Here is a 13600-nt window from a genome sequence, read left to right as displayed (position 1 = left end):
CCAAAACTGAGATTTCTCCCTGTGTGTTTTCTCACATTGGACCGCAAAGCTGTTTTTGTGTTTCCCCGTATCTGTGGACCATAATTAATCTTCACAGTATTTGCAAATATGGTAAATAGTGAAACTAATTAACATCCCTCAGCCATTAATCAAAAACTTTCAGTACTCGCGCGGGCAAATGGATACATGAGAAGAGAAAATGGAAGGTACAAAGGGCTAAAACGCCGGGATTACTGAGGCATTTTGAACAGAAAGGGAATTACGGATGCATTCAGTGATGGAATACAACTCACCTTTCAGAGGGATGATAGCCGGCATTGAGAGGAATCTGCGTAATGCAGTCATTTATGCACGCTCACATTTATGACCTGTCGTATTTGTGCTCTCGTGAACAGCTGCGATGTTAAATGCACCAAAGCGCTGGTTTTAATCTCCGAATAAAAACACAAAGAAATACGCCGGTGAAAGACTCAACGATTGCCGTTGCAAAGACACACGGGCTTGTTTCCTTTCTCCTTTCCGTCTCTGAAACTCCCGCCAGCCGCTGCAGGTCCGGACACAGAGGTCATACATAGATAAGTCTGAGGTGCGCTGCTGCTGCCGACGCCCGGGTCAGGAGATACAATCTACAAGGCCATCAGTGAAAACGCACAATCTCATTCCTCAGGTGCACTTCCATCTCTCCTCACCTCCCCGCCAGATTCTTCCTCGTGTCCTGCAGCTTCAGGAATATTAAATATGCATGCCGTCTTACTGCAGATGTGCCGTTATTGATTTTGTGTCCATCCCCGGGCCTACCTAACTCAATTTGGTATCAGTGATGGCTAAATGAGACTTGGCTAAGCCACAGAGGCCAGCGTGGAATGAGAGATGAAGGGATGACAGGTTTGCCGTTCTTGTTATCATCACTTCTGCACGAAGGGCAATATTTAACAGGACATAACAAAGATGCCGAGGATTTATGTCAGCCCGCTCTCTGTCTCTGCCTAAGTGTTTAGAAAAGGGCCGTTACTCCAGTTGTTGCATAGACAGAATGTTCTTAATGGCATTGATGAGAAAATTATTCCAAGTTTCTGCAAATGTTACATAAATCAACAAGAAGAATTGAGGGTTTTCAGCTTGTTTGTTTTAGTAGTCCAGGCCAGTGGATGTCAAAGTGTAGAGCTAGTGTGAGTGTGGGGGGCAGGGGAGGGACAGCAGGGTAAATTCATTCTGCATATGTGGGCGGGGCTTGGCAGTAGTCCTATCTGCAAAAGCTATCACCTGAACCTTGGTTTTGGTTATCGATATGTTCGCAGAGATATTCTTTTACAGCTTTACAGCGTAGACCAGGGCTGTCAAATTCATTTTGGTTCACGGCCGCATACAACCTAATTAGACATTAAGTGGCCCGGACCTTTGTTTTCATGCAAAGAAGTAGAAGTATATTAGATATTTATTACATAATTATTTATTATTATATATAATATATTTATATTTAATGAAAAATAATTTTACGCAAAATATCCTGAATATGAAGTGTTTTTTTTTTAATTTTCAGAATTCATGAAACAGGCTGGATTGAACACCCTAGCGGGCCGATTTTGGCCTGCGGGCCGTATGTTTGACACCCCTGGTGTAAATGTATGCAGCGCAAACTGTTTATTTGTCAGCTCCTCCTGAAACCTGGTTGCACGTGTGGGCGGACGTGCAGCGAGCGAGCTCTCGGTCTGACCGACACTGGTCAAAAGGCTCAACTGGCAAATTATAGCTGTCAGTCAACGGCGTGTAAAACAGCGTATCCCAGAAACCGTGTTACTGTCTTGATCTCCTCGACCCTCCATGTTCATCTTGACGATAGTCACACCGAGTCTTTTTGAATCTTTAACGCCGAAAGAAGATTAAACGAATCGTAACCTCATCGCTCCGGAAAAAACGTTGACTTAAGTTACATTTTCTTCAACGTTACAACATTCATCATCTCTGATTCTGCTTTAAGTACTAATACATCACCCTACGGTGCTGCGTGGCCTCACCAGAGTCTGCCATGAGCTTAATGCATTTAAAGCTTCAGTCAAGCTGAGCTCCTTCAGCTCAGTGTGAGAGAGAGAGAGAGCTCCATTTTAAATATGAACAGAGTCTGCCGGGTACTGGATCCAGTGTCATTGTCCTGCTCAACCGCAGCTTTATTCCCCTCCTCCTGGATTAAATTATTGCTCCTAATTGTAGCTAAGCTAAGAATTAAATATACATTTAACAATATTTCCTTTTTTTATTTAGAAAAAAAAGGTTTAAATTGGATGCACTTCCTCTGCAAGTTTATCTGCGTCTGTAAAGGCGAAGTAAGACGTGCCAAATAACCTTAAGCTCAGAGGAAGCAACAGCAAATTGGATGTGCAATTTGTGCAAACATGCGAGCGGTTTGACGTTATAGGAGGCAGCGTAGAAACGGCCGAGTACTGTAGTGCAGTTAACTGCATTGTGTTGCTGCATTGTGATTCACTATAGGCTCTGACAGAAGGGCTCTGGTTCTTTTTCTTTTTTTCCTTTTTTTGCCACATCACTGACAAGTTCCCTCCTTCCCCACAGGGGCCTGTCCCTACCAGACACACAGGCATATATTAAACAGCTCAACAGTGCCTCCACGTGGCAGACAACAGCCATTACGCTGCTCTGCGTGCCACGAGGTTAACAGCTCCACATTCCAGCCGTCAGGGCAACACGAGGCGAACGCATTGCTGATGCAGGTGCCAGGGTGGGGGTTAAGGAAGCGGGCGTCATGTCACCTCGGAGCCTGGCTGCTGGCCAAGGCCTTTTGATGAGCTGAAATCAAATCAATAATTTGTTCATTAGTCTCCAGGAAATCTACGACTAATCAGCAAGCTAAAGAAAATCAACACACGGCACAGCGTTATTGTGCCTAATCTCTTTCTCCATGCATAATAACCTTTTTTTTTTTTTTTTACCTATTGTCCCTTAAGCACCTACCTGTCGATATCTGACGGCCAATCAGATTGCTGTGCATTACAATCTGTTTTTTTTTTTTTACTTTTAGTAAAAGTGTAGATATCTGACCCTAAAATCTTCATCTTTCCTGTCGTCTTTTTTCCACTGTGGCATTCACCACTGCATAATTAGCTGCAGCGCTATTCAATTTCCTTCATTCCAGACTTTTTGTTTTTAAATCAATATCGCTCAGGTCGTCCACTAAATGGTTGTGCTCTTAGGGCGGAGTTTGATCAGCTGAAGGGTGAGTATCAATCACTGGGCTAACAGAATTCATTGATGTTTTTTGGTGCAGATTATAGTGTCTATGGGGTGTCAAACATACGGCTCACAGGCCAGAATCGGCCCGCTAGGGTGTTCAATTTGGCCCGTTTGATGAATTTTTAAAATAAAAATGAAATAAACGAACACTTCATGTTCATATTTTGTAAAATGTAAAATGATATTTCAATAAATATACATTGTTATACATTGTCATAATAAATATTTAATATACTTCTTTGTATGAAAACTAAGAGGAATAAGACTTATTGTTAATTAGCGGTAATTATGTTACGATTGTACTTGTCCGGCCCACTTGATGAGGTTGTATGCGGCCCAAAATGAGTTTGACATCCCTGCTCTATATGGTATGCATATGGTCTGTACTAATGTGTACTGGACAGGTTAAATCCAATGGACGAATTTTGTGTGTGTGTAACATACGCGTGGCAGGAACTGTAACTCACAATTGTACTTTTCTAATTCAAATTTCCATTAAAAGTACTGTTAGCATAAGCTACATTTTTATTTGATGACATAATGATATTCTCGTTTTGCTTGATGTTAATTTTTTATTCATATTAATGAGGAAAAAGTCTGCTGCGGTCGGTTCAATTTCTTCATGTCTGGTTAAAGCAGGGTCACTACTAGACTGATCTGTAAATGTTCATTCAGTTTGACAACTTAGACCGGGTGCTAAATTTTGGCTTCAACTGATCAATTTTTACTTTCCTCTACTAAACGTAACATCATCCAGTTCGGATCGCACAGGCTTCTTAATTAGGATGAACAAAAAAAAAACATTAGTTCTGAACTCCGTCAGACCACTGCCAACCAACGCTGTAGCAAAACACAGAGCAGTTGGCAGTACCGTAGCACTCAATGAGATATGAGTACGCCCAAAGGGCTGCATATAGTCAGATCAATGCCCTTCCATTGAACTGAGCTTACAGAATGGAAGTCAGTTAATCGCAGGCCCAGACTGGTTTCATCTGTGAGAGTAATTAGATGTGGCATCGACTCCAAAGCTCATTTGAGACAGGTTATTAATGTCTGGGATGGAATGTCAGGGGACACCGGAGTGCAGGCAGATCACAGGGAGGATAGGATATGTCTGTATGGAGCGACTGAGCGGCAGATATCATGGACAACCCGAAAGACAAGCGTAGCTTCTCATTTAGCACAGCGCTAACTGAACATCAGCTGGATTATGTCAACATTCGAGGCACTACAGTGGTTCGTGGTTCGTCCTGTCATCCACCAGGTTGGAGACAACAATGGAGGCCGTGCAACTATTTGCAACAGATCAACAAGTGAACAAAGTCAGTGATAAATTTAACTACCAAACAACTAACAAATATGCACGACCATTCTTTGCACTCAACGTCCTTCTGGAACCTCCTCTTGTTCTGGGTCCGACTGTGGTCGCATGTCCTATTGGTCTACCATACTTGTCAGAGTATCATACGCTACCTGTGTTTTACCAGCAACACATATTTTTAGGATTTAAAGGTAAGGAAACAGAAATAGAAAAGAAATCCAGATGTGCTGTTTTGTTTTTGTTTTGTTTGTTTGACCAAAGCATTGGCCAAACACAAAGTAAAAAGAAAAATAGTTCCCGTCATCTATAAAGAAAAGTCAATTTCCTGTTTTGTTTCTCAGTCACATTCTTATTAGACACAGAAAATCTTAACCAGAGCAGATGTTACAAAATATCAGCTGGGGACCACAAGAACACAGCATGGACATCAGTCTGAAAGACGCACTCCACTCCACCCCAGGAATAACAACAACAACAGCAAACATTCTTCGTCAGGCAAATACAGTAGACACAGTAGAAATGGCAGCGTTCTAGCTATTTATACAGAAAAACAAAGATACCAGCTGTATGGAGATTTGTTTAGTTTTTTTTCCAATTACAAACCAGCACTAAACATAATGACAATCCATGTTTCTGCACACTGACGCCAACAAATCTAATGTTTCTTTAGGCTGCAATTAAAGACCTGGATGACGACTTGGCATGCAATGTTGGAAATTAGAAAATCATCAGTAACAGAGAAATCTGGCCGGAGCATTGAAGGCATAAAGAGAGGCATGCAGCATAGAATACAAAATAACTGTAAAATACAACTCACATCAATACAGATTGTCACCGTTTTGTTTTGTTTTTTTTGTTTTTTTTTGTTCATAGGCTTTCTTAAAGAGGCCGAGGTTTTAATTTTGATTCCGGGAGCAATGTCTCCGTTGATGATTAATCCATAAGACTGGTTTGAAATATGTCGTCGTTGTTATAAAATATCTACAAACAGCAAATCATGTTAAAAGAAACACATTTCAGAAACAGTGTTTTTTTTTTTCTTAAAGAGTGCTAATTTTAAATAAAACAGTGGATAAACGTATAGTATTTTAACCGACACTTCTCACTCCCAGATTAATCTTCATGCAGCAGCGGCGAGTCAGTGTCTCTGCTACGTTCACAGCAGCATTGCAAAGAGGATGAATCTTCACTTCACTGATACGCAGCATACTGAACATTGAAAGCACCACGACAGCAATAACTACAGGACAGCCAGCAATAGTCTGGAACAATGAGACGGAAGATGACATTAATCTAAGTCCAGCCGGGTGTCAGCCGTCTACCGCAGTCACTTCAGCCGCGTTCTGTGTTTGCCAGAGTGACTGCTTTTGTCGTAGTGCTTCAGACAGGCACCATAAATCAACACTTTACTTGTTTTGTTTTTTGTTTTTTTTTCATAGGATGTCAAAGCGCAGTATTGAAATGTATTTACAAAAGTTGGATGGTGGAACCTAAAGAGCAGAGATACTCACGGATGGAAAAACAAAGCATCAGTGAGAGGCACATTTACATTCTTTGTGTTAAAACAGCACCTCTATTCAATTAAAGAAAAAGTTTTTTTTTAAAAAATCTAGTTTCCAGCATAGTTTGCTAAACTGACAGACTCAATTTTACACACAAACAAAATGCTATATTCAGGATTTTTTAAAGTATACACACACACGCACGCACACACACATATATATATATATATTCTTTCCATATGTACATACATGTCTGGAATGATATAGACTGAAATGGCAAATTTTGAATCACAAAGGCTTCCACACACACAGAGAGTGTTGAGCTGTGAGCCGCCTTTGCAGAGTGTGTCCACTGTGTGGCAGCATGTGCAGTAGGTATCTGTGGTTTTTTTGTTTTATGTTTTTTGTGTTGGTACAGTGCAATTTCTCCTGAATGTGGAGGGGCAGTGGAACTCACACACTGCTGCTAATTCTGTGTTTGGCTCCATAAGAGCTGCTCATGTACCCTCCTGCTGACCAGAGGGGGGAGGACGGCTTTGAAATACGGAAGGAGCTGGAGACCGTCTCTAGTCTCCCAGTCCAAACCTGACTTTCAGTCAAGGCTCCTGCAAGAATATGGTCATACAGTGAGTAACACATTCAGTGCAAGTTTTTAACATGAAAACATACTATACATATGTACGTATACAGTATATATGTACATATACAGTATATATGTACATATATAGTATGTATAAACATACTATATATGTACATGTGTGTATATGTGTGTATATATATACACATTTTAAAAAAATAGATATAAATATGAATATACAGTATATACACATATACTTATATATGTGTGCATATATACACATCTGTATACACACACATAACTATATACGTGTCTATATAGTCTATATATGTACACATCTTTATATGTGTGTATATATACACACATATATATACATGAGGTAACAAAAACCATTTAACTAAATATAAAATATATTATGATAATAAAAATTAGCAGTGTGAATATTAAACATATTAAATAGAAAACAAATATAATAAACATATTAAATAAAAAAGAACAAGACTTAATTCCTCAATTGTATCCGTTATCTCAGACCAATGTTTTTTTCCCTTCTTCCTGTTTACAGCCTGTAAATATTAGTCATTCGGAGGAAGTGTCTTTAACTGGATGTTTTGGAAACAAAATCTCTTAAAACCCACGTTCTAAAATGTTCACTTTACACAGAAGTACTTGAGACTTTTACACTTACTGTTATGTAGAAAACAAGTTGATTAAGGATGCTCTGAGAATAAAATGTTAATTCAACAAAAATAAGCCAAAAGCGCTGATGTCTCTCTCACCTAGTTATAGGTGGACGTCGAACACCCCCTCTTCCACTCCCTCTAATTCCTCCTCGGCGATGACTGTCGGACCCACGGAAAGGTGAGCGCACACAGAGAAGGGATAGATTTATCACACAGATGGAAATGCAAATGAGTCAGACAGGAGCCAATGAAATGCGTGGCCTCTGTCTGTTTACCAGCAGCCTGGCATGACAGTCTGCTCCACTGATGCAGCGAGTTCACGCACTGATGGGAAACAGTCAGACGGAGCAGCGTTTCGACTAATATCTGATGAAAACACTGCAGAGCCGAGACAGTGGCCTGTGTGATGGACCAATCGCATTTCCAATGCAAATGACACAACTGTTTGAAAATACCTGCGGAAAATGTCAGCGTGACATCACATGGAGGTGCAGGCCACGTAGTGGCAGCGAGAGTAAAAGTACAGACAAAACACGAAGTACACATAAAAAGGATATCTGTAATCATATATTAAAATATATATATACTGAGTGAAGTAATAAATGTAATAAAATGTCTTTATAACTGAAGGAAAAATATTTCAAGGATTTTAAGAAAACAAAATCCATATTTAAAGCAGTGAGATGTTCTGTCTTTGCTCTCACTTACAAAAATAAAATAAAAATTAAACAGAAACATTTGCCTCACCTGGGCTACAGGGTTAAAAAAAAAGTATTTGTCTACAGATCACTAAGTCTCCCCTGTTCTTTTCAACTACGGTTGGGGCGCTGAAGCAGGACAGAGCTAACGTGTAACCAGCCGTGTTACAGGCACTGTTTGAAAAAAAAATTATTTAATTTAAAGTGAAAAAAAAATCACAAAGTCTGTGTGAAAATCCCATGTTACAACGTGGACACCTGCAGCTTATAGAGAAGTGTGGCCTATATATGTACAATCATTTTTTTTCTTTTTTAATTTAGTGGGTGCGACTTATATTCGGGTGCGCTCAATAGTCCGGAAAGTATAATAACTATTAGCCTTGGTATGAAGGTTTTTCCCTGGAAATAAATTCCAGCAGTTTGTTGTTTGTTGTGTGTCTGACTCTAGGGATTCCACTCACCTGTGTTCTGTAGGTTGGGTGGGCTGTTGGCAGGTGGAGGGAAGCTGTAGGAGCGAGACTGGAGACCTGGTGGAGACTCGTGACTGATGCTCTTCGTCCTCTTGCGACACTCCACGGCCAGGCGGCTCCTGCAGGCCTTGTGACAGTTCACGCCACACGCTGCTCACGGGGGAGATCGGAGTGAGAGACAGAAGAAGACGCAAGGTCAAAGGTCAGCAGAGGGGTGGTGTAGGAGGAGAACAGGAAAGTGTTTTTCAACAACTCAACTTGCAGCCACAAAAGTACTGACACCTACACACACAAGGTGAGTCTGACTGCTCCCCGATAACAACTCTGTCAACCAGGAATAGTCTTGGAGCAGAGGTGTGACGGGCCAGGCAGCAGCACACTGAAGACTGTCTGAGAGTATAAAGGAAATAATAATCCCACTCTGTTGGCTGTTGTCCTTCACACTTTATTATTTTGTAATTTTTAGCAAAGCAGCGTCGAGGATTAGGACTTTATCTCATTACCACCTCTTCACAGTCTAACAGGCTTTTTAAGGAGGAAAAACCTGATTCTCCTTCAGTCAGACACTGTAACAAGATCACCCCCCCTGCAGGTCAAGTGCCCACCTTCTGTCATGACAAATCCTATTTTTATAAGTGGATTGTTTTATGGTATGTTCTAACGTGCTGTCGCTCTCTCCTCACAGCACGGCTGTTCATTAACCGCTTTTTAAATTCCTTTTATCAATTATAAAAAAAAAAAATCTATGTTCATCTTTGCACAGTCACGTATTCAACATGCAGGTGATTTATTTTAATAATGTCACTCTGCTGTCTGTCACGCTCTGCCTAAGTACAGGCTAACGATGGTAAGGAGGATGAATCGGGGTCTTTCATCGACTTCCTCCGGACTCATTATGTAGTCTAACAAGTCGCACCAGTCGCGCACTCGCAATCAGAGTAGTTAGAGAGAAGTGAGAACGAGACTCTGGAAAAGTAGTTGTGTCCAAACTTTGAGGGAAATCTTGCATCAATTTATACAAGAGTTTTACTCGCTTTCTTTTGACACAGCTACGTCTATCCATAGATCCATCTTTCATCTATCATCTATCTATCTTAAGAAGTAATAAGTAGAATAAGTACGCAAGTAGACAAATATTAATGAAGGAATACGGTATAATAGAAGTGTCCAAATAGTACAATTAATGAGCAATGAATGAACAAAAAAAAAGATTAAATATTAAAAATGTTATCATTATTGGCATCTAATTGAGGGCCGGACCTGGGGAGGTTCATGGGCCAAAAAAGGGCCCCAAGTCAGGTCTTTTAGAAGCCAAGTTCTAAGCAAAATTTAAATGAGACAACGAACAACGTAGGAATTGAGAAATGTTTGGTGAAAACTGTGTCTGGTACGAGTAAAAACATTCCACAACTTGTATTCCATTTATTTATCTAAATATATCACTGTATCATCTGTTGACAAGGTGATATTTGTCAACCTTTCTTAAACAGTAAACAGAGTACTACCTGAGAATTTCTTAACCCAAGGTTCCTTGAGTTAAGAAATAACAGAAGACAAAACACAACCTTGAAAAGATTTCGAAAAAAAAAGCTTAAGTCAATGCAGTACCAATGATTCCAACTTACAAACTACAATATTTCACTGACTTTTTTTTTTCAAAGATACATTTTCACAAAAACTTTGCCAGACCATTTTTAATCTGATAAAGATTATTTCAGTCTGTCAAAAAGCTGCAATTAAAATGCCATTCATTAAATACTGTTTCTGTTAATGTGGCCAAGCTGAGCCACTTCATCAGTCACTCCAGCAGATGGAGAAGTTTGCAATTAGCATTGTCGTTCTGGCAGGGCTTTGAAAAGCTGATGCTTCACAGCTGGTTGGGAACGTCTACAGAGAAGGTAGTTAGAGAGCTGGACGTGTACAGATTATTGCTACTTAGCGTCCTAGCATCAGCAGAGGTGGCCACCAACAGCACCAAACTGGGAGGTGGAGAACAGGAAGTGTGAGTGTGTATGGTTCTTTCAACCTATTGACCAATAGAAGGGGATGATGAGTTTGAGGGGGGTTTTTTCAGCTGAATGACATCACTAAATGAGTGTTACAGTCCCAGGTGTCCCAGCCGTCAGCAGGTGGAGCTCTGCCTGTTGATACTACAGTATAAGAGTATGACACACCGCTTCTGTGATGATGAGTACATTGACTTTAGCTCCAGAGACTCTGCTCATGTACACGTGTACAGACAATTAGAATAAATGACTGATGCTTTGAAGAATACATCTGTGTGGAAAGTGCCCCGCTGTGCAGCAGATGGCGCATGACGAGAGTTTTCTTACCTTTACACTTGTAGCCTTGCTTGTAGAAGCCCCATATCTGCAGGCACAAGGGAAGAGATGGTCAGTGTGGGGGCGTGGGAGATCGGGGGGGTTAATTTTAGATAAATGGAGACACTGTATATACACTTCTGTAATCTATAGCAGGGGTCCCCAACCCCTGGAGCGTGGAATGGTGCAGATCTGTTGGTCACTACTTACTAGTTACAAATACAAGGGTTTTTTTAAACTAATTATTAGTTTTAAAAAAACAAACAATTAAAAACAAAAAAAATGACTTTGATGTAAAAGCAATAAAAGAATTTAGACAAATGTGTCTTGTATTGCCACTCGTAGCTAAATTAATACCATTTCGTTTGACATACCTGGAATACTGAGGCAGCAACAGGAAGTGGGAGTAAGTTGAGACTGTGCCGCCTTGGCTGAATTTGGAGTGTTTCAGTTTATAAATCGATTCCTATTTTGGCAACTACACTTTACTGTGAAACATAATCATGAGGTGAGGTGTTGCAAAATATTATACAGTACATAATAAATCATTAGGAATCACCAAAGTGAACTTGCCAAAAGAACACACAGATGACTGTATTAACTGGGATACTTCTGTTAACTCATTGGCTGCCACTGATGTCTATAGAAGTCAGTTGTGTTTTCAATGGAGCAGAGGAACAGATGAACTGAGCCACTAGGGGACAGCAGTGCCACTTTTGATGGGAGATTAGCATAAAGATGGATGTGTGCTGGCAGCCAATGAGTTAAATAAAAAAGTTAAATAAAAACAGACAACCAAAATAAGCCAAGAAAATAGGAAACCAGAATCCTCCAGACACATTTTTGTCATTTTTTTTTATGGTTCTAGTAAGTAACTTAAAACATAATCGGTTTTTACAACTTGAATAACCTCAATTCACCTCAGTCACATTATCAGGCTTTCTCATTCTTTAGATCAGGCATGGGCAAACTAAGGCCCGGGGGCCGGATGTGGCCCATTCAGCTTTTTAATCCTGCCCACCAAACTTTTCCAAATTATATAATTGATCTATATTATCACTATTCTTCTGCATTTTCCCTGCAATACCCACGTTTCCCCAATAAATGGCGTAGAACATGATAAAAACATTTTAGCATTTTAGCCTTTATGCGTGACTTTTACATGTCATTTATCGTAGTTCACATGAACGCTCCACTGATCTCTTCCTGACCCGGCCCCCCTGGTTTAGACAATCGTGGCCCAAACAGTTAGCCCACGCCTGGATTTAGATCATAGGTCAATGGCTAAACTTTACACAAAAAGGCCAGGAAACACTTTTGTTTCCCTGTACTGTTCTTATTTCTCCTGTTTCTGCAGCTTGTGTGATTATATATTATACAGGACTGTATTTGAATTTTAGGCATTTGCTTAGTCAAGAAAGTATTTAACATTTCCTGCTCTAGTGAACCGTGACATGAAACAACCCTGAACCCGGGCGTGCAGTGAAGTGACAGCAGCACAGACAGGTTTTGTATTTTTATAGGAAAAGAAAGGAAAGTCAACTCCTCTGAAATGTGACTTCTGCTTTTAACCCATCACCAAAGTGAACAGTGGGCAGCTTTAAGCGCCTGGGGAGCAGTGTGTGTGGACGCTGCCATGCTCAGAGCACCTCAGTGGTAACTTGGCAGCTGGTGGACTGGAACCTGAAGCCTTCCGGACCCAAGTCCACTTCCTTAACCACTAAGCCACCACTGCCCCATGTATTCATTTCAAACACATCCTGATACAGGCTGGTGATGCCGGAGACACTGAGAAAAGAAAATGTCACAATGAAACAGAGAAAGATGTGAAGGAGAAGCAGAGGGAGAGCGATGGAAGGGAGGGAGGAGCGAGGGGGTGGGGGTCCCAGACATCAAGTGCTGTTTAGTGACCTCACGGACAGTGGGGGAACAATGACATGAAAGCACCAAGCTGGAGATCACACACTGCATTGGCACATCTGAGGAGGGAAACAAAAACATCCTGACCTCTGCATATACACACACATAGGAACACACAAACCTACACGCAAACATGCGGGCACATCCTCCAGTAAATGCACCCCTGTACATAGGAACAGACACTTATATGCATAGTTGGAGTCAGTGACTACTGCCTGAGAAATTCCCATAATAAAAAAAACATGTGTTCACGACTAAAAACAATTGAATTTGTGTTGTATGAAAATGGAAGATAAGCCTAGAAATGGAAGTTCTTTAACTGCAAACAAGAGACAATACCTAAAATAAAACAGGTTGAACAGTGGAGGTACACTTGGCAAAAAAATACATAGCAATAATATTAGAGCAATTTTCGAAATTTCGATGCCATGGTTCGTGCCTACACATGAGTTCATGTTTTTATTGGCAGGATCACATGCTAGTTCAAAGCACAGCGAGCGGCGCAGACTCAGTGCACAGAGCACTGTAAACACAGTTCTACTGTAAAAGGCACTTGGAGAGTAGTAAACACAGTTCAAACCTAATACTGTTACTGCCATTCAGCTTGAGCTCGAAAAAAGGTCACTGAGCTCACAGCATAGTTAGTATAGCACAAAAGCTGCAACCAATCACAGCAGCCACAACCCTAACCCTAGTATTATGTTGGAAAAAACATTACATTGACATGTTACATGTTGCTGTGTAAATCCACTGAAAACAGTCAAAAAAAAAAACAAGAATTATGTACTGCGAATTTACCGTGTATAGAGATATGGCTACGTGAGTCTTTATTAAAGTACCCCCAAAGTACTTTACCTGTATA

The 13600-nt window shown here is 40.6% G+C and overlaps 1 protein-coding gene across 2 annotated transcripts in view; it reads right to left on the bottom strand.

Annotated features, from left to right (window-relative positions):
- Positions 1-4895: 4895 nt before the first annotated feature.
- The window catches only part of LOC103391165 (RAS guanyl-releasing protein 2), a 39473-nt gene continuing 30768 nt past the window's right edge, over positions 4896-13600 (bottom strand). The window contains exons 14-17 of one of the 2 annotated variants that reach the window (XM_025054490.1): positions 10831-10867; positions 8489-8647; positions 7426-7488; positions 4896-6674 (exon numbers count right to left, since the gene is read on the bottom strand). In XM_025054490.1, the coding sequence (XP_024910258.1) occupies positions 7430-7488; positions 8489-8647; positions 10831-10867 (255 nt within the window). In that variant the 3' untranslated portion in view covers positions 4896-6674; positions 7426-7429. The remainder of the gene's footprint in view (positions 6675-7425; positions 7489-8488; positions 8648-10830; positions 10868-13600) is intronic. The other variant, XM_008327339.3, reaches the window with a different exon arrangement.

This window comes from Cynoglossus semilaevis, chromosome 1, assembly GCF_000523025.1.
Source record: "Cynoglossus semilaevis isolate Cse_v1.0 chromosome 1, Cse_v1.0, whole genome shotgun sequence".
Classification (NCBI taxonomy): domain Eukaryota; kingdom Metazoa; phylum Chordata; class Actinopteri; order Pleuronectiformes; family Cynoglossidae; genus Cynoglossus; species Cynoglossus semilaevis.
Note: the sequence above shows the minus strand (reverse complement) of the source record. Positions and strands in the feature narration are given on the sequence as shown.